The 26026-nt window shown below is 42.8% G+C and overlaps 1 protein-coding gene across 2 annotated transcripts in view; it reads right to left on the reverse strand.

The window, feature by feature from the left end:
• Positions 1-13833: 13833 nt before the first annotated feature.
• LOC115085916 (gastrula zinc finger protein XlCGF26.1-like) overlaps positions 13834-26026 on the reverse strand; it is a 41238-nt gene continuing 29045 nt past the window's right edge. Inside the window, exon 6 of one of the 2 annotated variants that reach the window (XM_029592454.1) lies at positions 13834-17137. In XM_029592454.1, coding sequence (XP_029448314.1) covers positions 15648-17137 — 1490 coding nt within the window. In that variant the 3' untranslated portion in view covers positions 13834-15647. Of the gene's footprint in view, positions 17138-17662; positions 17983-26026 lie in introns of those variants that run through there. The other variant, XM_029592455.1, reaches the window with a different exon arrangement.

Raw genomic sequence — 26026 nt, forward strand, 5'->3', positions numbered from 1 at the left:
GAGCTTCAAATCCTGACAGGGCACAGTTCAACTACTCCCAAGTCGTCCACAGCAGGGTTCCAGAAAAGAGAACCTTAATCAGCACAGATAATATTTATTAGTTCAGAGCAGGGCAGGAACTCTGTTCAAGCTGAGCAGTGATCTGTTCGCACACGCTCAATACAATCAAATTTTTATAAATCTCTTTAGGTAAAGTAAAAAACAACTTCAATACATCTCAAAACAATGTTAACTAACATAAATACATTACACATGAATACAATTATAGAGGGCTGCTCACCTTAATCAGCACAGATAATATTTATTAGTTCAGAGCAGGGCAGGAACTCTGTTCAAGCTGAGCAGTGATCTGTTTGCACACGCTCAATACAATCAAATTTTGAATCTCCTTTCCCCCCACCTCAGCTCTTAAAGAGACAGCACTCTATTGTCAGTCTTTTCATGTCACAATGATGATTCAACATTTCTCTGCCCTAGTTCCTAGAGGTATGTTACACTAACACCTCTCGGAATCCTGAGCCGCCATTAGCAGAGGAGTCACAGTCGCATCATTTGTAAGTGAAGGAGCAGTGCCCCTTTAAATTTAAAGAAATGTGCCCCAAAGTTGGTTTTTTTTTTTAGCTGTGGAGAGAAGCTAAGAGGAAAAGCAAAAAGGTTTGTTGTCTTGGGGGCAGAAGAGTTTTCAGCTCCGAGGTCCACTGCAGGGATTTGTTTATGAAGCCGGAGCAGGTACTGAACGGTAGGAGCTAAGAGTTCCTTATCCCTAAAGCTATGTTTCACTCAGCAGGAGAAGGTTTCCGGGAGAAGAATGAACAAGGTCGGAGGACCCCCGAGCCTGCCTGTGACTTAACATGGCTCCCATGGCCAGAGAGGAAGTGTCGACTTCTAAGAAAAAAGGACATGCGGGGTTCGGGTGGTGGAGACAGGGTTTCTGAAGAAAGGCCTGTTTTAGCTCATGGAAGGCCATGGCTGCTTCGGCCAGCCAGGTCTTGATATTGGCTCCTTTCTTGATGAGTACCATAAGGGGGGTGGCAATCCGAGAGTAATTGGGAATAAAGTGTCGATAGAAATGTGCAAATCCCAAGAATCTCTGTAAGGCCCAGAGGCAGGATGGCTGCACCCAGTCTTGAATGCAATGTACTTTCTCCGGGTCCATACGGAAGCCCCTGCTAAAGATTATATACCCCAGCAAGGGTAGGCTGTCTTTCTTGAAGGAGCATTTTTCGAGCTTGGCGTACAGCTTGTAAGTCCGTAGACACTGAAGGACCTGGCGGACGTCCCGACAATGGGATGGAAGGTCCCTAAAATATACAAGGATGTCAAGGTATACTACTACCAATATGTAGAGAAGATCTCTGAAGATCTTGTTCATCATGTTTTGAAATACTGTGGGAACATTGCAGAGTTTGAGCAGCATTACCAGATATTCGTAAAGGCCATCCCGTGTATTAAAAGCAATCTTCCATTCGTCACCAGGCTTGATGTGAATGAGGTTATATGCTTCGCATAAGTCAATTTGGTAAATATTCTGGCGTCCTGAACTCAGTCTAGGAGTTCTGGGATGAGGGGCAAGGGGTACCAATCCTTTTTCGTTATTGTTTTGAGCCTCTAACCAATGCAAGGGCGTAGCGTCCTGTCATTTTTGGACACAAAGAAGAAGCCGGCTCCTGCAGGTGCGATGGAGGGTCTGATGAATCCATTGTCAAGATTCTCTTGAACGTACTGCGACATGGCCGTAGTTTCTGAAGGAGACAGGGGGTATTACCCTACCCCTTGATGAGATAATTCCTGGCTGGAGATTAATGGCGCAGTTCGAGGTCCGGTGTTCCGGTAACACCTCTGCCTTGCTATTGGAGAACATGTCCGCAAAGTCTGCGTACTGCAGGAGTGGACCTATCAAGGTCGTGGCCACAGGATCTGCTGCTGGGGTCTGACTTGAAGGTGGCATGAGCCATGACAGTGGGGCCCCCAATGGGTAAGCTGTAATATCTCCCAGTGAAATTGGGGTGAGCAGCGCTGCAACCAGGGGAACACCAAAACTATGGGTTGCTCTGCCTTGTCAATGATATAAAATGTTATCTGTTTTACGTGCAGGAGGCCGGTGCGGAGGTGCAGTGGGGAAGTAGTTGTGATAATCTGACCAGGAAATGGTTCTCCATAGATGGAGGAAATGATAAGTGGTGTCTCCCGAGGAACTGTCGGTAGCTTCAGATGGTCTGCCAGAGCTTTTGTGAGGAAGTTTCCTCCCGTGCCGGAGTCTACCAGTGCCAGAGTGGTAAATTTGTGGTTCCCCATGGAGATTGTTACCAGAAGGGTGAGTTGAGGAGCTGAAGTAGTACAGCCTAGGATTATCTCCCCACTAGCTCTTAGGCTAGTTCGCACAAATGTATCCTGTGCATACTTTTTAAAATCCAGCCCAATACTTGCACATTCCCAATAATGGAATATTCCAATCAATAAAACTCAAAATAATTTTCTTTTACTTTTGTTGTCTGGCCTTTTTATTTTTCTAATTGGTTTGATCTGATCTTTTTTTCCACTTTTCCCTTATTGTTTTTTTTCTAATTTCTTTTTCATGGTCTCTTTTCTCTTTCTTCTCCCCTTCCTCCCTCTCACGCACACACACAGGATCTCATTCTCATATGCTTTCTCTTCAGGCTCCCTATCACACACACAGGCTCTCTCACATGCTTTCTCTCACACAAACAAACTCTCACTCTCATATGCTTTCCATTAGAAGCTCACACACATGCACATGCTTTCTCTCACAGGCATCCTCACATATATATATATATATATATACACACCACATAGGCTTTCACTCTCACAGACTTCCACACACACACACACACACACACACACACACACACACACACACACACACACACTATAACTCTCACATGCTTTCTTGCACAGGCTCATACCCATAGGCTTGTGCTTTCTCACAGGCTCCCTCACACACAGACACAGAGTTTATTACTCATAGGCTCCACACACATACAGGCTCTCACCATCACAGGCTCCCCCCCCCCCCCCCCCCACACACACACATTTAGGCTTCTGTCACACACAGAGGCTCCCACTCTCACATATATACATAAGCTTCTATCACATACACTTACAGGCTTTCGCTCTCATAGACACACACACACACACACACACACACACACAGGGCTTCTTCTTCAGTCACTGCCACACCTCTTTTTCAGGCAATGCGGGATGGGATCTATGGCAACCACACTGCAGGCCCTCTCCTTCTTCAGTCATGATGGGATGGGAGTCCTGGCGGCCACATTACAGGACCTCTCTTTCTTCAGGCATCATAGCATGAGATCCACCGCTTCCATGATACAGGATCTCTCCTTTAGCTGGCAGAGTGGATGCAGGAAATCTTCCAGTGTTGGATAGGCCTGATTGTATGGGCCTGAGCCCAAAGTATGTTGGCCACTGCCCACCCTAGTCCACCCATGGTATGGCCACTGCTGTCAAATTTAACAGAACAATAAGTCAGAAAGTAAGACAACCTCTTCCTATTTATAGCATCTTAACAGTCTAGAATAGAGATTTGAAAAATCGATATCAAAGACTGGAAAATATAATGCTTTCGGTGATAAAGAATGAATGAGAATGTGACACAAAAGTATAAAAGGGCTAGACATGGACACTCCTTTGTTATTTTTTTATTTGACCAGCTAGATAAAAAGGAAAACAATGCTGCCAGATATTATTTAACATGGAATCTAGAGGGTAGAAGATGGAGAAAGGACAGAAAAAAAAAAAAAGAAGAAATAATACAGCTCTCCAGGCATCCATCGGGAAATTCTGCAGAGAGATTAGGGCACATACGCAAACTGGGGCTGGCCAGACTGGGACAGGTTTTAAATGTAACACAAAACAGAAGACAGAACATAGGCCTATAGAGACTCACATAAGAAGGAAATACAAGAGAAAAGCAATAAAAGAGATTATAAAGTAACTTATCTGAGGGAAAGTAGCATATTTTAGCTCAACTCTGTAATTAAAGAGAGCAAAGATTGCAGGAAGGACGCTTAATATCCCGTTGTCTAGCCTTATTAATCTTATATAATAGAGAAGTACTTTAAACTTGTTTAATTATTGACGGTATATTTATTTATGGTAATTTCAGTTCCTGCCATTTGCTTTTTTGAAAATATTGATTATACAATAAAAATTGTTGTGACCTTGAACTGAAGCTTTGCTATTTAAAATCTATCGCTTTTACTCCCGGTTTCCCCTCCCAATCTCCGGGAGTGCCATGGTCTGGGTGGAAGTTCCCATTTATTTTTAATACCTGGTCAGAAAGAGAGCAGCGTGTGTGGTAACCCTTTTTAGTCTGTAACCCCAGTTAGATTCCAGTGCAATCTCTCTCTACCCTAACACCACTCGGAATCCTAAGCCACCATAGCAGAGGAGTCACAGTCGCATCATTTGTAGCTGAGAGGGCTCTTCATTAAGACAGCCCTAGCAATAAAACGATTGAGATCATTTCCAACCTACCCTGGCTTATGAACGAGGTTCATTCCTGTCAAGGTATGCACGATATAGAATCATTTGGAGACGCTGCCCGTCCTCACCCGGATCTTGAAAACCAATGCCGGGAATGAGATAATCTCTTACACTTGTAGTGCTGCTGCTGTCAGAGCAGTGCTGGAGGCACTTGGGGTGGGTAAGAGAATATCTCATTCCCAGCTAGGGTTTCAGGGTTTGGGGGGGGGGGGGGGGGGTCTTGTGCCTGAGGTTGCAGGTGGGTAAGAACATAAGAACATAAGAAAATGCCATACTGGGTCAGACCAAGGGTCCATCAAGCCCAGCATCCTGTTTCCAACAGTGGCCAATCCAGGCCACAAGAACCTGGCAAGTACCCAAAAACTAAGTCTATTCCATGTAACCATTGCTAATGGCAGTGGCTATTCTCTAAGTGAACTTAATAGCAGGTAATGGACTTCTCCTCCAAGAACTTATCCAATCCTTTTTTAAACACAGCTATACTAACTGCACGAACCACATTCTCTGGCAACAAATTCCAGAGTTTAATTTTGCGTTGAGTAAAAAAGAACTTTCTCCGATTAGTTTTAAATGTGCCCCATGCTAACTTCATGGAGTGCCCCCTAGTCTTTCTACTATCTGAAAGAGTAAATAACCGATTCACATCTACCCGTTCTAGACCTCTCATGATTTTAAACACCTCTATCATATCCCCCCTCGGTTGTCTCTTCTCCAAGCTGAAAAGTCCTAACCTCTTTAGTCTTTCCTCATAGGGGAGTTGTTCCATTCCCTTTATCATTTGGTAGCCCTTCTCTGTACCTTCTCCATCGCAATTATATCTTTTTTGAGATGCGGCGACCAGAATTGTACACAGTATTCAAGGTGCGGTCTCACCATGGAGCGATACAGAGGCATTATGACATTTTCCGTTTTATTCATCATTCCTTTTCTAATAATCCCCAACATTCTGTTTGCTTTTTTGACTGCCGCAGCACACCGCACCGACGATTTCAATGTGTTATCCACTATGACACCTAGATCTCTTTCTTGGGTTGTAGCACCTAATATGGAACCCAACATTGTGTAATTATAGCATGGGTTATTTTTCCCTATATGCATCACCTTGCACTTATCCACATTAAATTTCATCTGCCATTTGGATGCCCAATTTTCCAGTCTCACAAGGTCTTCCTGCAATTTATCACAATCTGCTTGTGATTTAACTACTCTGAACAATTTTGTGTCATCTGCAAATTTGATTATCTCACTCGTCGTATTTCTTTCCAGATCATTTATAAATATATTGAACAGTAAGGGTCCCAATACAGATCCCTGAGCCACTCCACTGTCCACTCCCTTCCACTGAGAAAATTGCCCATTTAATCCTACTCTCTGTTTCCTGTCTTTTAGCCAGTTTGCAATCCACGAAAGGACATCGCCACCTATCCCATGACTTTTTACTTTTCCTAGAAGCCTCTCATGAGGAACTTTGTCAAACGCCTTCTGAAAATCCAAGTATACTATATCTACCGGTTCACCTTTATCCACATGTTTATTAACTCCTTCAAAAAAGTGAAGCAGATTTGTGAGGCAAGACTTGCCCTGGGTAAAGCCATGCTGACTTTGTTCCATTAACCATGTCTTTCTATATGTTCTGTGATTTTGATGTTTAGAACACTTTCCACTATTTTTCCTGGCACTGAAGTCAGGCTAACCGGTCTGTAGTTTCCCGGATCGCCCCTGGAGCCCTTTTTAAATATTGGGGTTACATTTGCTATCCTCCAGTCTTCAGGTACAATGGATGATTTTAATGATAAGTTACAAATTTTTACTAATAGGTCTGAAATTTCATTTTTAGTTCCTTCAGAACTCTGGGGTGTATACCATCCAGTCCAGGTGATTTACTACTCTTCAGTTTGTCAATCAGGCCTACCACATCTTCTAGGTTCACTGTGATTTGATTCAGTCCATCTGAATCATTACCCATGAAAACCTTCTCCATTACGGGTACCTCCCCAACATCCTCTTCAGTAAACACCGAAGCAAAGAAATCATTTAATCTTTCCGCGATGGCCTTATCTTCTCTAAGTGCCCCTTTAACCCCTCGATCATCTAACGGTCCAACTGACTCCCTCACAGGCTTTCTGCTTCGGATATATTTTAAAAAGTTTTTACTGTGAGTTTTTGCCTCTACAGCCAACTTCTTTTTGAATTCTCTCTTAGCCTGTCTTATCAATGTCTTACATTTAACTTGCCAATGTTTATGCTTTATCCTATTTTCTTCTGTTGGATCCTTCTTCCAATTTTTGAATGAAGATCTTTTGGCTAAAATAGCTTCTTTCACCTCCCCTTTTAACCATGCCGGTAATCGTTTTGCCTTCTTTCCACCTTTCTTAATGTGTGGAATACATCTGGACTGTGCTTCTAGAATGGTATTTTTTAACAATGACCACGCCTCTTGGACATTTTTTACTTTTGTAGCTGCTCCTTTCAGTTTTTTTCTAACAATTTTTCTCATTTTATCAAAGTTTCCCTTTTGAAAGTTTAGCATGAGAGCCTTGGATTTGCACACTGTTCCTTTTCCAGTCATTAAATCAAATTTGATCATATTATGATCACTATTGCCAAGCGGCCCCACCACCGTTACCTCTCTCACCAAGTTCTGTGCTCCACTGAGAATTAGATCTAAAATTGCTCCCTCTCTCGTCGGTTCCTGAACCAATTGCTCCATAAAGCTATCATTTATTCCATCCAGGAACGTTATCTCTCTAGCGTGACCCGATGATACATTTACCCAGTCTATATTGGGGTAATTGAAGTCTCCCATTATTACTGCACTACCAGTTTGGTTAGCTTCCCTAATTTCTCTTAGCATTTCACTGTCCATCTCACCATCTTGACCAGGTGGACGGTAGTATACCCCTATCACTACAGTCTTCCCCGACACACAAGGGATTTCTACCCATAAAGATTCAATTTTGTATTTAGTCTCATGCAGGATGTTTATCCTGTTGGACTCTATGCCATCCCGGACATAAAGCGCCACACCTCCTCCCGACTGCTCCTCTCTGTCATTGCGATATAATTTGTACCCCGGTATAGCACTGTCCCATTGGTTATCCTCTTTCCACCATGTCTCTGAGATGCCAATTAAGTCTATGTCATCATTTACTGCTATTATCAATGGGCACCCAATCAATTTGAGAAGGATCCTTGCTATGCTAATTCAAACCTCAAAAACGGAACCTTCAAATAAGTATAACAACTGAAACACTTAAATCCTCAAAAAAAGAGTGAAAAAATTCAACTGTTAACAAAACCAAAAAATTTTTTTGGAAGGAGAGGAATATTTCATATGCATAATCATAAATCCCCAACCGGGGTAATATGACTGTAAATTGTAATCATAAACATCCCTCCTCAGACCAATATGTGCACTGTGTGTACAAAACAATATTACTATCAAAAAGCTTTTTTTTGAAAAATTTTTCTTCTGTTAGTCTGAAAAGATTTTACTATATTGATAACGGTGCAAAAATACACTCAAGTGTTGGAATTATTCAAAATGTTATCAAGTGAACGCTCCTTACAGCCTTGTAAACTGATCCCAAAGAAGGGTATGGGTATTGAAAAGCCGCTAATGGCGCGACCTAAGTAGGCTTAACCGGCAGTCTCTTATGGCTTAAAAAAGCTCCTACAACACGCCGACTTATCTGGTGGTTTGGTGGGTCACCGACGCAGCCACGTTTCAGGTCTGCACTGAGACCTTTCATCAGGGAGTTGGTCCTCTTCCGATGTCTCGTCGGTCAGTGTTGGGCCCTTGCCTGCTAGGTTCGAAGCGTAGGTCTTACGACTCTGTCCAAGGCTGAAAACGCTATAGGCTAACGGAAGCGTCCATTTAAACATGATGTTGAGATAGCTGAGCAGCCAATCTCCATCCAGCTCTGAACAATGACGTATACAGAAATCCAGCCAATCAGAAAAGTAAACAAAAAAAGAAAAGAAACAAACTCCGTTCAAGGCGCGATTATTTGAACTTCACCAATTACAAAATTGATTTCCAGTCTAATAATTCATTTAACCCTGTTGGTGTTTGAGATTGCAAAGTGAAAATCCAAAAGGCTTCTCGCTTGTTTAAAAAACGAGTCCGATCACCCCCGCGAGGAGGTAATCGGACTTGGTCCAGGATAGTCCATTTCAAGTCCACGAAAGCATGACGTTTCTGCTAGAACCACAAATGCTCATAGTCTGGGCAATAAAATCCCAGGCCTGCAGGCCCTAATGGTGAAAGCAGACTTTGACATTGTTGCTGTTACAGAGACATGGTTCATTGATTCTCATGACTGGGATACAGCCATCCCAAGCTATAACTTGCTAAGGCAGGACAGAGAAGACAGAAAAGGGGGACGAGTAGCTCCTTATGTCAAAAAACATATCCAAGCAACGGAACTGCAAGGGATATAGGGTAGGGAAGAAGCATTATAGACTGTCCTAAAACAGAAGATGGACCTTCCATTTTTATTGGTGTGGTCTACAGGCTTCCAACTCAAACAGAAGAACTGAACAGAGATCTGGTCAAAGATAACAAAGATGGGAAAGAAGGGAGAATTGTTGCTCATTGGAGATTTTAATCTGCTGGATGTGTATTGGAGCATCTTTTCTGCAGAATCTACAAGAAATAGAGAGATAGCGGATGCCCTTCAAGAGACTCTGCTCAAACAAATGGTAATGGAACCCACAAGGGAGGGGGTTATACTCAACCTAGTGCTCAGAAATGGGGGCAATGTCTCTAATGTCCAAGTAGATGCCCACCTGAGCACCAGTGTTCATCAGACGGTATGGTTTGATATCACAAATAGGATACAGAGAAATCATACGAAGACCCAGGTTTTGCATTTAAAAAATACAGACTGTGTCAAAATGGAGATGTTCCTAGAGGAAGAACTAGAGGACTGGGAGAAAATGGGTGAGGTGGAACATCAGTGGGCTAAATTAAAAGGAGCTATTACAAAGACAACATAGAAAAGTAAGAGGAAAAAGAAACCGATCTGGTTCCCAAAAGCGAGGTCAGAAAAAAATAAAGGCAAAAAGAACAGCATTCAAAATGTATAAAGAATCCCAAAAAGAGGAACACAAGGAAGAATATCTGGTGAAACTGAGGGAGACGAAGAAAGTAATCAAGAAAGCAAAAGGTCAAGCAGAAGAAAGGATTTGCCTAAGAGGTAAAGCTAGATGACAAAACATTTTTCAGATATATCAGAGAAAGAAGTGGGATAGAGAAACTGAAAGGTGATGAGGAGCAATGTGTAGAGAGAGACGAAGAAATGGCAGAAATATTTTAAAAAATATGTCAGCTCGGTGTTCTCTAATGAAGACCCAGGCAAAGGTCCATTGCTGATTAAGAAGACCGTAGATGGTGGTAGGGTAGATGAAACTCTGTTTACTAAAGAGAATGTATGGAAAGAGCTAGGAAAACTGAAAGTGGACAAAGCAATGAGGCTGGATGAGGTACATCCCAGGATACTGAGGGACCTCAGAGATGTGCTGGCAGGTCCGCTAAAAAAGCTGGTCACCAGATCCCTGCAAATGGGAGTGGTAGCAAATGACTAGAGAAGAGTAGTAGTAGTCCACTTCACAAGAGTGGGAGCAGAGAGGAGGCTGGAACCCACAGACCAGTTAGCCTCACTTTGGTGGTGGGAAAATTAATGGAGACTATTCTGAAGGAATGGATAGTGAAATATCTACAAGCTGTTGGGTTGCTGGACCCAAGGCAGCATGAATTGACCAAGATAAGGTTCTGTCAGATGAATGATTGATTTTTTTGATTAGGTGACTAGAGAATTGGATCAAAAAAGAGCAGTCGATGTGATTTACTTGGATTTCAGCAAAGCTTTCAATACAGTCCTGCTTAGGCGGCTCATGAATAAAATGAGAAGCTTGGGACTCAGCGCCAAGGTAGTGAAGTACGTTACAAACTGGTTGACTGACAAGAGACAGCATATAAATGGTAAATGGAACCTACTCTGAAGAGAGAATGGTATTAGGTGGAGTGCCACAAGGATCTGTTCAATATCTTTGGGAAGACATTACGGAAGGGATAGAAAGCAAAGTCTGTCTATTTGCAGATACTAAGATCTGCAACAAAGTCAACATGCTTGAAGGAGCAGAGAGAATTAAATGTGATTTAAGAAAGCTTGAAGAGTGGTCGAAGGTTTGGAAGCTGGGATTTAATGCCATGAAGTGCAGAGTCCTGCATCTGAAGTGCCCATCACATAAAGAGCTTTATGGGATGGGCAATGAAAGACTAATGTGCAAGGACCGGGAGAGGGACCTTGGAGTGATAAGTGTCTGGCAATCTGAAGGTGGCGAAGCAATGTGACAAGGCAATAGCTAAAGCCAGAAGAGTGCTGGGCTCCAGAGAGGAATAACCAGCAAGAAAAAGGAAATAATGTCCTTGTATAGGTTCTTGGTGAGGCCTCACCTACAGTACTGTGTTCAGTTCTGGAGCCTGTATCTCAAAAAGGGGCAGAGACAGGATGGAGGCAATTCAGAGAAGGGCAACCAGAATGGTCATATTGGAAGACTTATGAAGAGACGTTGAAGGATCTAAATATTTATACCCTGGAAGAGAGGAGGTGCAGGGGAGAAATCATACAAACCTTCAGATACCTGAAAAGTTTTAATGATGCACGATTCACAAACCTCTTCCACTGGAAAGCAAACAGTAAATATAGAGATTACAAAATAAAACTTCAGGGGGACAACTCAGAATCAACATCAGGAAATATTTCTTCATGGAGAGGGTGGTGGATGCCTGGAATGCCCTGATGGAAGAGGTGGTGAAGACAAAAACAGTAAACGAATTCAAAAAGGCATGGGGTAAACACTGTGGATCCCTAAATGCTAAAGGATGGAAATGAAGAAAAGGGTGGATGGGGGTAACCAGCGTGGAGTGGCAGCTACTTTCCCTAACAAAAGCTTTCATGATTTAATGCAACTGCAACATCGCTCTCTGCTTCAATGGCAGGGGGGAAAAAAGGGAATAGGATTCAGACAACGGCCACCCCTGGACCCTGACTTTTACAGTCTAGGTTACTGATATGCAGACATTAGGGAAAAAGCGCAGGACTGCTTCTACCGCCAAGTCCAAAAGCAAAGCACGTTCAAGCAGCACTGTCTGCATTAACAAGATGGCGGCTCACCCTGTAAAAAAATGTTTCTAGCGGTGATTTTGTTATGGGTTTGACTGTGCTTGGTTTTGATTGTCAACATTACTACCATTGACATATGGCTTGAGGGTTACCTGCATGGAGTGGCAGTTCTACCGTAAGAAACTTGCTGGGCAGATTGGAGGGACCATTTGGTCTTTTTGTGCTGTCGTTAATACGTAATATTTGTTTGCCACTGTTAGAAACTGTTAAGAGTTTAGAGATAATAGACACTGGGTTAATTCTGTAATCTTGTATAATTTAGTATTTGACTGTATAGTGAACAGAATTAAAGTCGGATTCCCAAATATGAACTTTCAATGCCGGTCTTGTTCCTTGTTGGCATTCTTTGCAGCGGCCAACTTATCCAGCTTTTCTTGTGTCCGAATCTCAGGCTACAATCTAGCTTTTGATAGCACCTTCCCTCCTCCCCCCTTTCATAATTTTGACTCTGAAAATTGAGCCTCCAGTAGTGAAAAAAAACCCATGAGGAAACAGCAAATGATAGCGCACACTGCCACTTTTAAGGATGACTTATCTTATTTATTTTAAAATGTTATAGACCGCCTAGGTAGAGTTCCAGGCAGTTTACAAGATTACAAACATGAAATCAAGACAAACAATAAACAGATAAGTAAATCAAAAGCATCATGTCAAAATATACTACGTGTTGAGATGGTCAAATGCTAATTTAAATAAGTGTAATTTTAGCATATTTTAAAACAACTTGGTACAGGTTTTCAACTTTAAGTATTTTGGGAGGCTGTTCCACCTAAAAGGGCCAGCGATGGAAGACGTCCTCTCTCATGTCTCATCAAATCGAGCAGAGGCGATTGAGGGAATGGTAAGTAATTGGGACTGTGAGGACGTAAGTGCCTGCTATGGATTACAGATTTAAGCAGAGCGCCAAGCCATGGGTAGTCAGTTACTGTCAATAAATTTTTGAACCACAGAGACAACTTTATATTTTACTCTTACCTCGATCGGAAGTCAATGCAGGTTGTAAAGCGCCAGAATAATGAGTTGCCACTTCTCGCTGTTAGCCAGGACTCTGGCAGTGGAATTTTCTGCAACTTGAAGTACACGTAAAGTGGACGATGACAGACCCAAATACAGGGCATTACTGTTGAATACTAAATCCTGGAGAACTGTCTTAAAATCTGGTGGTAGAAGTAATGGCTTCAGATTACGAAGTTACCTAAGTTTAAAAAAGGTAGTCTTTGCCCCAGCATTTATTTGTGGTTTCATAGAAAGGCTAGAATCAAGAATTATGTCCAAGTTTTTTATCTGTGAGCAAATTACAATAGTATGATCACCAATCATAAATTCTGAAGGATGATGAATTAACACTTCGTGATTCACAGTGTCAAAGGCCGCCGTGATATCTAAACCAACCAGAACAAAATTTTGACCAATCAAAGCCATTCATAATGATGTCAACAGTAGACATCAATAACAATTCAATGTTAACAAATTCCTAAAATCAAACTAAGGGTCCAAAATTACACACTCTTAGACATAAGACTTGCCACACTGGGTAAGACCAATGGTCCATCAAGCCCAGTATCCTGTTTTCAACAGTGGTCAATCAAGGTCACAAGTGCCTGGCAGGATCCCAAGGGGTAGATAAATACCATGCTGCTTATCCCAGTGTAACAAGTGGATTTCTGTAACCCTACCTTAATAATGGTTTATGGACTTTTCCTCCAGGAACTTGTCCAAACCTTTTTTTAAATGCAACTACACTAACAGCTTTCACCACATCCTCTGGCTACAAATTCCAGAGCTTAATTATAAGTGGAATAAAAAAATATTTTCACTTATTAGTTTTAAGTGTATCACTTAGTAACTTCATTGAGTGTCTCCTAGCCTTTATATTTTTTGAAAGAGTAAACAATCGATTATCATTTACTCATTCCACTTCACTCATTATTTTATATCTCCCCTCAGCCATCTCTTCTCCAAGCTGAAGAGTCCTAACCTCTTTAGCCTTTCCCTCATGGGGACTCATTTTGGTTGCCCTTTCCTATACCTTTTCTAATTCTGCTATATCTTTTTTGAGATGTGGTGACCAGAACTGCACACAATATTCAAGATGAGGTCGCACCATGGAGCAATACAGAGGTATTATATTCTCTATTTTATTCTTCATTCCTTTCCTTATAATTACCAGCATTCTTGAAGGTAATCATTAAGCTATCTTAACACTACAGCCTCAATTAATGGTAATGACAAAATCTGATGCTAGTTACCAAATAGTTTTGGATCTAATGAAGGTTTTTTTTTAGTATAGGCCTCACTGATGCATGCTTTAAATTAATAGGCAGGTGAACTTCTTTAAGTGAGAAATTAATTATATCAGTAGGAAAGATGAGATATCATCTCTAATCATTTTTAACACTGCTGTTGAGACAGAGTTGAGAGGACATGAGGTATCGTTCACGGCAGCAACTGTTTGAATGACTTCTCCCTGAGAGGTAGATGGAAATTCTATGCATTTCTGCGTAATACAAGCAATCTATATAAGGAAGATTCTGAAACATTACAGAGATGTCCTGGATTTTGTTTTTAAAATAAGTAGCAAAGGCTTCACAATTTGAGGGTAATAATACAGACTGTGGATTTGGAGCGCCATCAATGTTTGCACTAGTTAAATTATTTACTCTCTGAAAAAGTTATCTGGGATGGCTACAAGTCTGATTAATTCTTCTAATCAGAAAATCTCATTTAGTATTTGCAATTGCAGATTTAAACACACCTAAACACTGCCTGTGGTTGTCGTGTCATTTCCCTGTATCTCATGAACGTCACTGGCATCATCACATCATTAAATATTTCCAGCTTATGAATGCTCCTAGGGATTTGGCTTTAACCATGATTTTGTCCTTAATGAGAAATCCCAGAAACATGCAATTACATCCCTAGGCAAATTATTCCTCCGTGGGCCAAAAGCCCTGTGTGTTCATTCTAGAGCAATCTGCGGCAGGCTCACGGGATCTGACTCTATATTCCCTACTATACACCTCGAGAGCTTTTGAACCACTGCAGTGTAATCCTCATGTTCACTCTGCTCTGGAAGCCCTCTAATGCGGATATTATGCCGCCCAGTCTATTTTCTAGATCCTCCAGTTTCTGGAGTACTTCTGTGTTTGCTGCCTGCAGGGCCTCAGAGCCCATTTGCAGTTTCTCTAGTTGCTATGCATGGTCTTTCCTCTTGCTCAGTCTTCACAATCTCTCCTTCAACCACTGTCAAGTCTTTCCTCAACTCCTGGAACCATGTTTTAGCTCAGTTGTGTAATTTTCTTTCAAAACTGCTCCTGATTTCTCTTCTGTCACTCCTGATCTCCGAGATGGAAGAGGCCTGCTCTTGCCTTTTACCACATGCTTCACACCACACTATCTGGCACTAAAATAACCCTTAATTTTGGAAGTTTTTTTTAACATATGGACATGCCTGATAGGTTTAGCAACCAAAACCAGAAAACAATGAAACATGCAAATATTTTAATCCCATGATTAAAAACCTATGGTTTAAAGTTTGGTCAGCATAGACTGATTAAGCAGCAAATCTGGTCTGTGACATCAATTTCTTTATCTATAATGCTCTTAATTTTTTCATTAGCTTCTGTGCTCTATCTACTGCTACAGTAGGTTCATGGCCTATAGCTGTACCAGGGTTTTTTTCTTCACTTGAAATTTCAGCACTCTCTATACCACCCTTCATTAGCCCTAGTACTTAGACTAAGGGTGAGCACCTTTTTATCCTTGGTGACAAGCAACCAGTATGAAATTTTCTTTTTGCTTCCTATCATATTTCAATCATAATTCTCCTGGCTGAGATTTATTCTAGATGTTATGCAAAAGGATCATCATGTGAAGGTAATCAGCAAGAATTGGAGATTCACTTACTTCATTTTCTCTATTATCTTATCCCTAAACCCCAGTGTGGATTTTTTCATGCTTCCTAAGATTAGATTTCTGACAGAAACATTTATCACATTCAGAACATTTAAATGGTTTCTCATTTTTATGGGTCATTTCATGTAGCTGCAGGTGGCTTTTTCGACTGAAACATTTATCGCATTCAGAACATTTAAATGGTTTCTCACCAGTATGGATTCTTTCGTGCCTTCCAAGGTCAGATTTTAAATTAAAACATTTATCACATTCTGAACATTTAAACGGTTTCTCATTGGTGTGGATTCTTTCATGCCTTCTAAGATTATATTTTAGATTGAAGCATTTATCACATTCAGAACAATTAAATTGTTTCTCACCAGTGTGGCTTCTTTCATGCTTTCTAAGACTAGATTTCATATTGAACGCTTTATCACATTCAGAACATTTAAATGATTTCTCATTTCTGTGGGTCATTTCATGTAGTTGCAGATGACTTTTTCGTCTGAAACATTTAGCACATTCAGAACATTTAAATGGTTTCTCACCAGTGTGAATTCTTTCGTGCCTTCTAAAATCAGATTTCATATTGAAACATTTAGCACATTCAGAACACCTAAATGGTTTCCCAGAAATGTGAATTCTTTCATGGATTCGAAGATCATATTTTTGACTGAAACATTTATCACATTGAAAACATTTAAAAGGTTTATCCAGCATGTGAGTCATTTCATGTCTTCGTAGTTTGTATTTTTCAGTGAAACATTTATCACATACAGAACATTTAAATGGCTTCTGTCCTTTGTGACTTTTCTGATGGATTGTAAGCCATGCTCTATACCTAAAACATTTTTCACATTCAATACACTTAAAAATCTTGCTGTGTTTGTGATTTTTTTGGTGTTTTATCAGCATTGACTTCTTAGTAAATCTTTCCTCACAGTCAGTACACTGAAACTGTATTCCTCCCGAGTGAATGCTTACATGCCTTTCCAGCTCAGCTCTGCAGACAAAGCATTTTTCACACTGAGAACATTTCAAAGGTTTCTTTTGCACATGAATGGTTCTATGTGCTATAAATTTGGATTTTTTAGCTCTTTTCTCTCCTTCAGTATCTTTATATTCTTTTTCTCTACTATGATAGTGTTGGGAATATGTGTGACTTGACATCTCTGTGAACTTGTTCCTACATCCAGTCTTCTCTTGTTGCTCAACAGAAAGTGAGTTTGTAATGAAGCTTCCCCAGATATCGGCATTTTGAAATGGTTTGTCTCCTTCTTCTAATCTCTGAGTTTGTCCAAGATTTGGGCAGCGATTGAAATGTGTTCCTCGTTCAATATACATGTTTAGTCTCTCTCCTGTTTGGACTTTTTCTTTCACCTTGGGTGGTGCTACTTTATTAATACTTCCTTCACGGTCAGCTGAAGGATCTGGACTGTCTCTGGAGGAATCTTTGCGTTTCCCTTCCTCCCTCTGCTGCATATCACACATTCTCTGCCTTTCACTTCTATTCCTTAGTCCATGATCTGTTGGATAAAAAGAAGTATGATCATTAATTGTACAGCAACAGAGAATGACATATATAGAGAAGTGTACTCCATATTATTATTTAAATACCTCTGCTTGGAAGCTGTGTGGTTTGCAGAGAGGAATAAGTGGGCAATGGAAACAGACCATGTCTGCTCTCATCCTGATAGTTCTGTGCATCTCATCCTCACCTCCAGTCTCTGCAGTAATTCCCTTCACTCTGATTAGTCACTAACCAAACATTATGAAACACCATGCTGGAAGCCTAGGACTCCTTCAGGACTCAGTCCCTTCACTTCAGACCTGTCAACTTATGTTTCAACAATTTTTCTTTGCAATACTAAATACCATCATCCTGCGAGGCTTACGCTCTGAGCCTTCTGCAGGGAATAACAATACATGACCTTCATTTTATAATAAAGAAATACAACAAGCCATCAAACTGCTGAGTTCAATGCGTTGCCGTAACCCTCCCTCCACCCTCTACCCCTCCCCGATCCCCCCTCCCTCTCCCAAAACCACTCCTTCCCAGAACCACAATGGAATGGTGTCCTCGTCACCCACAGGTCGCCTACGCAGGAACCCACAGCCGTCAGTCATTCAGAATCAAACTCCTGGCCCGATGAGGAAGCGTTTGAATGTAGCTGTTCCACATTGACAAAAATTTCCGACGATGGTGTGGGGAGAACTGAGAGGCCATATTATCCCTTTGCATCATTCGATGGATCTGATTCTGCCACCTCCAAAATGATGGTGAGGCTGCCGCAGTCCAGAGTCGAAGAATCGTGCGTTTCCCAACCACACTTGCCTTCTTGAGGAGAAGGCGGGGTCCTTGACCCCTAACCTGCAAAGGGGGAATACAATCGAACAGAAACAGTTCTGGGGATAAGGGAAGCGGGACATGAAGTATTCCAGCAAGGTAGGCAGCGATACGGCCCCAGAAACATTTAATCGGGGGACAATCCCAAAACAAATGGGATAGAGAACCCAATGCCCGGTGACACTTGACACATAAGAGCTGAGGCTGATAGTTTATATAAATATCTGGTATAAGGGGTTAGGTATGCCCGGCCCAAACATTTAAATTGCATTTCTCTATAATACATATTTATTGAGGTGGCTGAGATTTGCCTGAAACCAGACCGAGGGAGTCAAGGCGAACACTCCCTCCCTGTTCCAGCGGGCCATCAAAACAGAAATGGGATCCGGGGAAACAATCCTTCGCAAATTTTTATAGTATTTTGATAATGAGGGAGGCTGTGGATTCTCCAGTAAAAGCACATTATTTATGGCATTGAAGAGTCTGGGAGTCCAAGATTCCTATGATAGAGAGAAAACACAGTGTCGGGCCTGTAAGTAAGAAAAAAGGTGGGACGAGCGCAGCCCATAAAGATCGACCAAATCTTGAAATGTCAGAATTATCCCCTCCCCATCTAGAATGTGCCCAATCTGTGTCATTCCTTGATCCGCCCATAAGCGGAAGGCTGCAGTGTGCAACCCAGGAGTAAATGCAGAGTTACCCCAGAAAGGCAAAAGGTACAAACAGAGCCTCGGGATGCCCAATTTCTTTGTCAGCTGCGTCCATGCCCACCGCATAGGCTCTAATAAAATATGATATTGCAAAGACGGGGGAAGGCCTTTTAAAGGGGCCTGAAGCACGTAACATAGATCTAATGGGGAAACTAACACCCTCTCTGCCTCAAGGTTGACAAATAGGGATTTACCAATGATCCAGACCCGCAAGAGGTGCAGATTATTGGCTTATGTTGTGAAGAGCAAGGTCGGGAACTCCCATGCCTCCCCTCCCCCACCCCCCTTGTAACCACCTCAGAGAGATGCGCGACTTTTTACCTTTCCACGAAAAGGAACTTTACTTATGGCTAAAAGGTCCTTGGCCTTAAGTCTAAGGGGCACATTTTGGAGCACATAGAGCCACTTCAGCAAAAGGGCCATCTGGAACAGGTTTATCCGGCCCCCCAGGGATAGCGGGAAATCTTTCCATGCCCCCATTTTATCTTGTGAGAGACGTAAAACTGGGGCAACATTAAGCCCCTAGAGAAGGGTTAAATTTGTGGACAGTTGAACTGCAAGGTAGCGGATAGAGTCTCCAGCCCAGTGTAAGGGAAAGGTATCGCCCCCAACGCTCCTTAAGAGCGTCTGGGAAGGCCAAAGCTTCAGATTTATCCCGATTTAAGCAAAGACCAGAGAAGGCTCCGTACTCCTGAAAAACTAACAGTAAACGTGATAGGGAGCGCTGAGGGTCCGTCAGGAATACTAAGATATCGTCAGCAAAGGCCACATATTAGAAAATTGTGTCGCAAAATTTGACCCCTCTTATCGAGTTAGTAGACTGGATCAAAAGCAGGAGAGGCTCCATAGTTAAAATAAAAAGCAAAGGGGCGAGGGGGCACCCCTGTCTAGTTCCTCTGTAAATTGGGAAAGGGCTCGAGTGGGCTCCATTCGTGGCAATAACAGCCATAGGGTGCTTGTATAACAGTTGTATGGCATCATAGAACAGCCCCTCTATACCCATATCTCTCAGGCAATGGAATAGGTATTCCCACTCAACCCTGTCAAAAGCTTTTTCCGCGTCGAAGCTGACCACTAAGTAGGGTTCTTCCGCTCTCCCGCACAGTGCCATTGCATTGAGCACCTTACGAATGTTGGTTAACGCGTAGCGCTTACGGACAAAGCCAACTTGCCCTGGGGCAATTAGAAAAGGCAAAATGACAGCCAATATTTTTGCCAGCAATGTTTGGTCAAAATTTAGAAGGGAGATAGGACCTGTCAACTTAAAAGCCAACGGAGTTCTAAACATTTAACTGAGTCAATAATAAAATTCACCCTTTATATGTAAGACTATGAAATACTCCACAGCAGACGGAGTGTCTTGTAACGAAAGAATATTTTTCGCACTACTCTTGCTATCAGTATCCTCCCTCTCCTCCCTCCAGCTGGTCACTAGCGTGAAGTTGTTGTTTTTTTTTCAGGAGTCAGGACTATGACCTTGGCTGCCTGTTAGAAAACTGGAAAACATCTTCAGCACCACTTGAATGAAAGTGAGATGATGAGAATACTGTGAGCTCAGAAAAATTAAGTATCCTGGTGGCAGGACTTAAAGTCCTTCTGTAGCTTGGGAAAGAAACCATGACAGGGAACTTTACCCATGATAATGAAAACTAGAGTAGAATCTGCCATTTGCTGAGGAATTCCCACTATCTCCCTCTTGCCTCTAACTGTTTCTAGTGTGGGCCTTCCTGCTTCCACTGTGAGTTATCCTGCTTCACTCTGATCTCAGCATGGCCTTCCTGTGTCCTTCCCTCCTATCTCCTTTCCTCCTGACTTCCAGACGGGCCATCCTGCCTGCCAGCGCTGCTTGGCTCACGGAAAAATAAAACCATAAGCTTTGGGAGGGAGAAAAGGCTGGGAACTTGGAATATCACTGAGAAAGGTCACAAAGACTGAGGGATGGAAGGATGGATGGTTGGAAACTGCTAGGGGAGGAGAGAGAACAGGTGGAAGAAGATGAAGGGAAGGGAGAGATAAAACATAGGAAGGGATATGTAGCAAGTCTGGCTGCTAGGCAGCCCTCCCACCAGCAGAGGCCCTCACCGAGCCATGCCCACACCTGCACTAGCCACCTCCTTGATGCCCGTTTGACTCAGCAAGCCCTGCCCTAATTAATCCTGCCATTCCCTGCACTCGGTGCCTCATCATTGAGTCACCTCGGCTCCTTGCTCTGGCCCTCCTGGTTTTATTACTTCTTAGCCCTTGAGGCCTCGCCTTTGGCTGCCTTGGCCTTCTTGCCTTGCCCTGTGGCCTCCTTAGCCATCCTGCCTTGCCAATCCTTTTGGCCTGTTTAGGCCTCTTGCCTGTCTTACAGATACCTTGTCTATCTTGCTCCCTGTTAACCTGTTTTTGTGTTTACTTTGTCTTACCTTTGTGTTCCTGTCCTGCCCTTGTCTTGTTCCCTATGGGCATCCCAGTGGCCTCCTGCATCTTGTGTAGGCCTTTACCGGCTTATCCCCCCTCTATGTATTCCTGTACACTGTCCTGGTCTATTTGTTCCCTGTCTTGTCTTTCGGTGCCTCCAGTCTTGCTCACTTTGCTGTTCTAGCCAGCCCCCCTTATACGGATCCTCACTGCTGACTCGGACTGCCTCTGGCCCTTGAGCCTCACTTGTCTTCTGCCTGCCTCAACCTTGTGCCTGAATGCCAACCTTGCCTGACTACTGCCAGCCCCGACTCCGGCCTGCCTCATACTACTCCGAGAAAGTCCCGACAGCCACCAGGACTTGCGGCCTCAACCCAAGGGGGAGGTGGCTGGCCAGGCGGAAAATCCTGCCCTGCTCTGCCCTAAAGTCCTCTGCTGCTCCTATTGGGAAAAATCCCCTTTATCCAGCCAGCCAAACTATGACAAGATGGAGAAAACAAAGCAGAGAAAGCGAAGAATAAAGACTGGAGAGGGAACGGAGTTGCCGCCTATGGAAAGAGATGGGCTGTAGGTGGAGAATGAAAGACGGGAAGAGAAAGGAATAAAAATAAGAAGCAGAGAGATGCGAATATGAAAGAGAAAAGCAGAAATAATAGAAACAGAACAAATAGATTATCCAGGCAACACAGGTTAGAAGTCAGAGGTCTTGATTTAATGTCTCATTCTCCCTGTGTGGTACGGGGGAGTTTCTCTAGCATGTAAGAAATGTCTGCATCAGATCATCAAGAGAAAAATCAATCACTTTCTCTAAAGAAGGCTCAATATGGTTGCCTGTAGCTGTGGCTTTCAATGTCAAGCAAAGACTCCCCTGATACCGGTGATTCAAAACATGGCCAGTGTCGGGCATTTCTACCTTGTCCTCTTATGTGCTATTTAAGATAAATGCTTTCAACCGCATAAAAATAAGAAAGGTAATGCCAAACCCTCTAGCACTCCACAAAAGATTCAAATGCTCGTATCAGTCTTCTTTTGCAAAATTCTTTAGTGAATTTGGAAAACAGCATCAAACAGCAAGTCCCCCAACAAGGTCCCTGTTTCACTCAAAGACTGTGTCGAGAGGGACAATCGGATAATAGAAGCAGACAATATTTCAGTGACTGAACACAAACAGGGCTTTTAAGACAAGTGCATTTGCAAGTTTCTTTTCAATTCCTGAAGATCAAGCTGTATATCTTTGAGCATCCGTCTTCCATGGACATAGCCATAGTGACTCAAAAGTCCCCACTGGTGTCCTCCAGGTCCAGCCAAACCTCCATTATCGACCTCTGAATGTTGTCATAAGACCAATGGACAAAGGAAGGGGCTCTGTGCTCTTGGATTGGTCTGCTTATTGGTCACATGACTGGGATACGGCCATCCCAGGCTACAAATTATTAAGGAAGGACAGAGAGGACAGGAAAGGGGGAAGAGTAGTGCTTTATGTCAAACACAATATCCAAGCAATTGAAAGGCAAGCGACATGGGGTAGAGAAGAAGCATTATGGCTATTTAAAAAAAAATAAGATGAAGAAGTTTACATTTACATCGGTGTGGTCTACAGGTCTCCAATTCAGACAGAAGAGCTGGACAGAGATCTGATTGACGACATCCAAAAGATGGGGCGGAAGGGAGAAGTGCTGCTCATTGGAGATTTTAATCCACTGACGTATCCCTTCTGCAGAATCTACGAGAACTAGAGAGATAATGGATGCCCTCCAAGGTGCTCTGCTCAAACAAATGGTAATGAAGAAAGAGCCATGTTAAGTGCAGTGCCACAAGGATGGGTATTGGGTTCGGTTCTGTTCAATATCTTTGTAAGCGACAATGCGGAAGGGACAGAAGGTAAAGTTTGTCTATTTGCGGATGACACCAAGATCTGCACGCCTGAAGGAGTAGAGAGAATGAGACGGGATTTAAGAAAGCTGGAAGAGTGGTCGAAGATTTGGCAGCTGGGATTCAATGCCAAGAAGTGCAGAGTCATGCATCTGGGATGCGGTAATCCAAAAGAGCTGTATGTGACTGGGGGAGGGGGGGAGGAGGCTGATGTGCACAGACCAAGACCGGGATCTTGGGGTGATGGTTTCTGGCGATCTGAAGATGGCGAAGCAATGTGACAAGGTGATAGCTAAAGCCAGAAGAATGCTGGGCTGCATAGAGAGAGGAATAACCAGCAAGAAAAAGGAGGTAGTGATGCTCTTGTACAGGTCCTTGGTGAGACCTCACCTTGAGTACTGTGCTCAGTTCTGGAGCCCTTATCTCAAAAAGGATAGAGACAGGAGCAGAGAAAGGCGACCAAAATGGTGTGGGGTCAGTATCAAAAAAACATATGATGAGAGGCTGAAGGATCTGAATATGTAGACCCTGGAGGAGAGGAGGTGCAGGGGCGATGTGATACAGATCTTCAGATACCAGAAAGGTTTTAATGATGTACAAACGTCAAACTTTTTTTGTTGCAAAGAAATCAGTAGAACTAGAATGAAACTCCAGGGACGATGTCGCAGAACCAACATCAGAAAATATTTCTTCATGGAGAGAGTGATGGATGCCTGGAATGCCCTTCCAGAGGAGGAGGTGAAGACAGAAACAGTCAAATAATTCAAATGGGCATGGGAGAAACACTGTGGATCCCTAAAGGATGGAAATCAAGAAAATATTGCATGGGGGTGTAGGAGTAATGAAGAGGCATCAGACAGCAGCATTCATGGCAGGCAGGAGGAGGGAAGGCAAAGAGGGCAAAGAGAGTTTGACCTCCCGAGCCTCTTCCTTTTATTGTACATTCATACAAAGGCAGATGATGTGTCATTACATGATTGGCTACTTTCCCATAGCAACAGAAGAGTCATTACACCATTGGCTTTGGCTCAGGGGGTGTGCACGGATCATATCATTGGCTGCTGAAATCTATACCTCCTGACTTTGTCCTGCCTCTGACTAGGGAACACCCAGCCCTTCTTTCAGGCTAACAGGATTAATTATAAGCCAGAGAAATACATGAAGTCAGGTATCCTCTCCTAGGCAGAGACTTAAGCACAAGTGATGCTTTTATTCAGGCAAATGTCAGGGAGAAGGGAAGTTAGTGTTTAACCCTGATGAAATGGCTTGCTGGCAAGCGCATATTTCCCACATCTCACCCTTTCTGTTTTTGTTTAGGGCAGCTCAGTAAAGCTTTAGACCCTTACTGAAATCTGTTATGTCTTGGTATGGGTTGGAAATAGGGGAAGGGGGATTATGGAGAGAAGAAAGCTGATTCGGCGTGGTGTGCCAGCTGCCGATGAGCTTCTGAATCTCCATATCACCCAGAGCAGGTGCAGGTGGTGTGCCAACTCTGCAGGGCTCCGGATTCCCTATTAGGCATCTTACAAGACATCTTTGTATCCGGGCTGAGAGCAAGGTTTCAATATGGATATGAGGGTTGGGTATGCACTGAATACAGCATCACAGGCAAATAATTAAGATAATTACAGTAATTATAATAAGAAATCACCCCTTTTGAGACCAGAAATATCAGGGAGTCAGGACCATAGCCAGTCCCATGGAGAAGTTGGTATTCTGTCTGAAAGTGGTGCATCAGCAACCATGGTTTCTATCTGCTCTGTGGTATGTGTGAGGTTTGCTTTATAGTCTGATATGTACACACAGCAATGAGATCCAATTAATGCACAAACACCATCCTTTAAGGCTAAAATAGCTTCTAAGGTATAGCTGTTCTGTAATGCTACTTCTCTAATCTGAGAGACTTCTGTTGTGAGTAGTTTTAATGCATGGACTGTCTGATTAAATATGGCAGTCGTCCAGTTAGCTAGGATGTGTAAGTCTCTGTAATTCATAGCTGTCCCCATTGGGGGAAACAGGCTTCTAGCTATCTGAGTTTCTGTATACTTTTCTATGGGATTATTTATCGCCTCCCTTTTGTTACGGAGCCTTGCTTTGGGTAAATTTTTATGACTGCATAGTATGAGGGAAGGATGTAGCCTAAAGTGCATCTGTCTCTCCATCTTGGGGAAATGTACATATATGCTCTACGCCCACATAACATCCATATGTTTCCTAACAGATTAGTGGACATGTCATTGGTTATCATTTGGGCTATATAACTACAAAGGGTAAATCTTTCATCCCCTCTATACTTTCTGTACCTGCTTGGGTCTCCCACTGCACATCCTGAAATCTGCCAATTGCATACATATATGGTATAACTATGCAAGTGTTCAGTGATTAATACAAATGTTCGGTTACAATATGGATATTTCCCACCTGAATTCCTTTCCCATCCCCTGTATCATAGTCCCAACAAAGAGCGGCAGTCTCTTGAATACAGCTACCAATGTGTAGTATGGTATTACCACTGGAGAAGTAATGAAAACCTCTCTGTAAAGGATAATTAGTCCATACTGTAAGGTTAAATGGTACAGCATGTATCAGTAGTTCTCCGCAGGCTTGGGTTGGCATATGTGTGCAGATCCAACAGTCTGTTCGATTCAACAGGTGTGAAAAGTTCTGTGCAGAGGATGTACATGTTGTTCTGTCAGAGTCCTTGTTCTGAAATCGCCATAGCTGGAGAAATAAGGCAAAGGATGAGGATGCAGAACACAATTGTTAATGAGTTGGCATTCAGGCAAGAAAAAGCGGCTAATAAGTTCTCTGGAGTTTTCTCAAGGCCTTGCTGTTCTAAGAGTTGTGCAGATTGGTTGGATAGGGCCTTGATCTGTCCCCAGGTCATGTGGTGCTGCTTTTTGCAAGGAGTCCGGTCTCTGTCCTTCTGAGGGCTGTGGAGGCTCAGGGAGAAGTTTGGGATCGGGTCCTGTAGACCTGGACACCTTTCCATCTTTCCACGGCTTGATACCTGTGGAAGCAAGCAGAGAAACATATCCTCGTTCCCCATTTTAAGGGAACGGGACCATACCAGACATTAAATA

The sequence above is a fragment of the Rhinatrema bivittatum genome, chromosome 2 (genome assembly GCF_901001135.1).
Source record: "Rhinatrema bivittatum chromosome 2, aRhiBiv1.1, whole genome shotgun sequence".
Classification (NCBI taxonomy): domain Eukaryota; kingdom Metazoa; phylum Chordata; class Amphibia; order Gymnophiona; family Rhinatrematidae; genus Rhinatrema; species Rhinatrema bivittatum.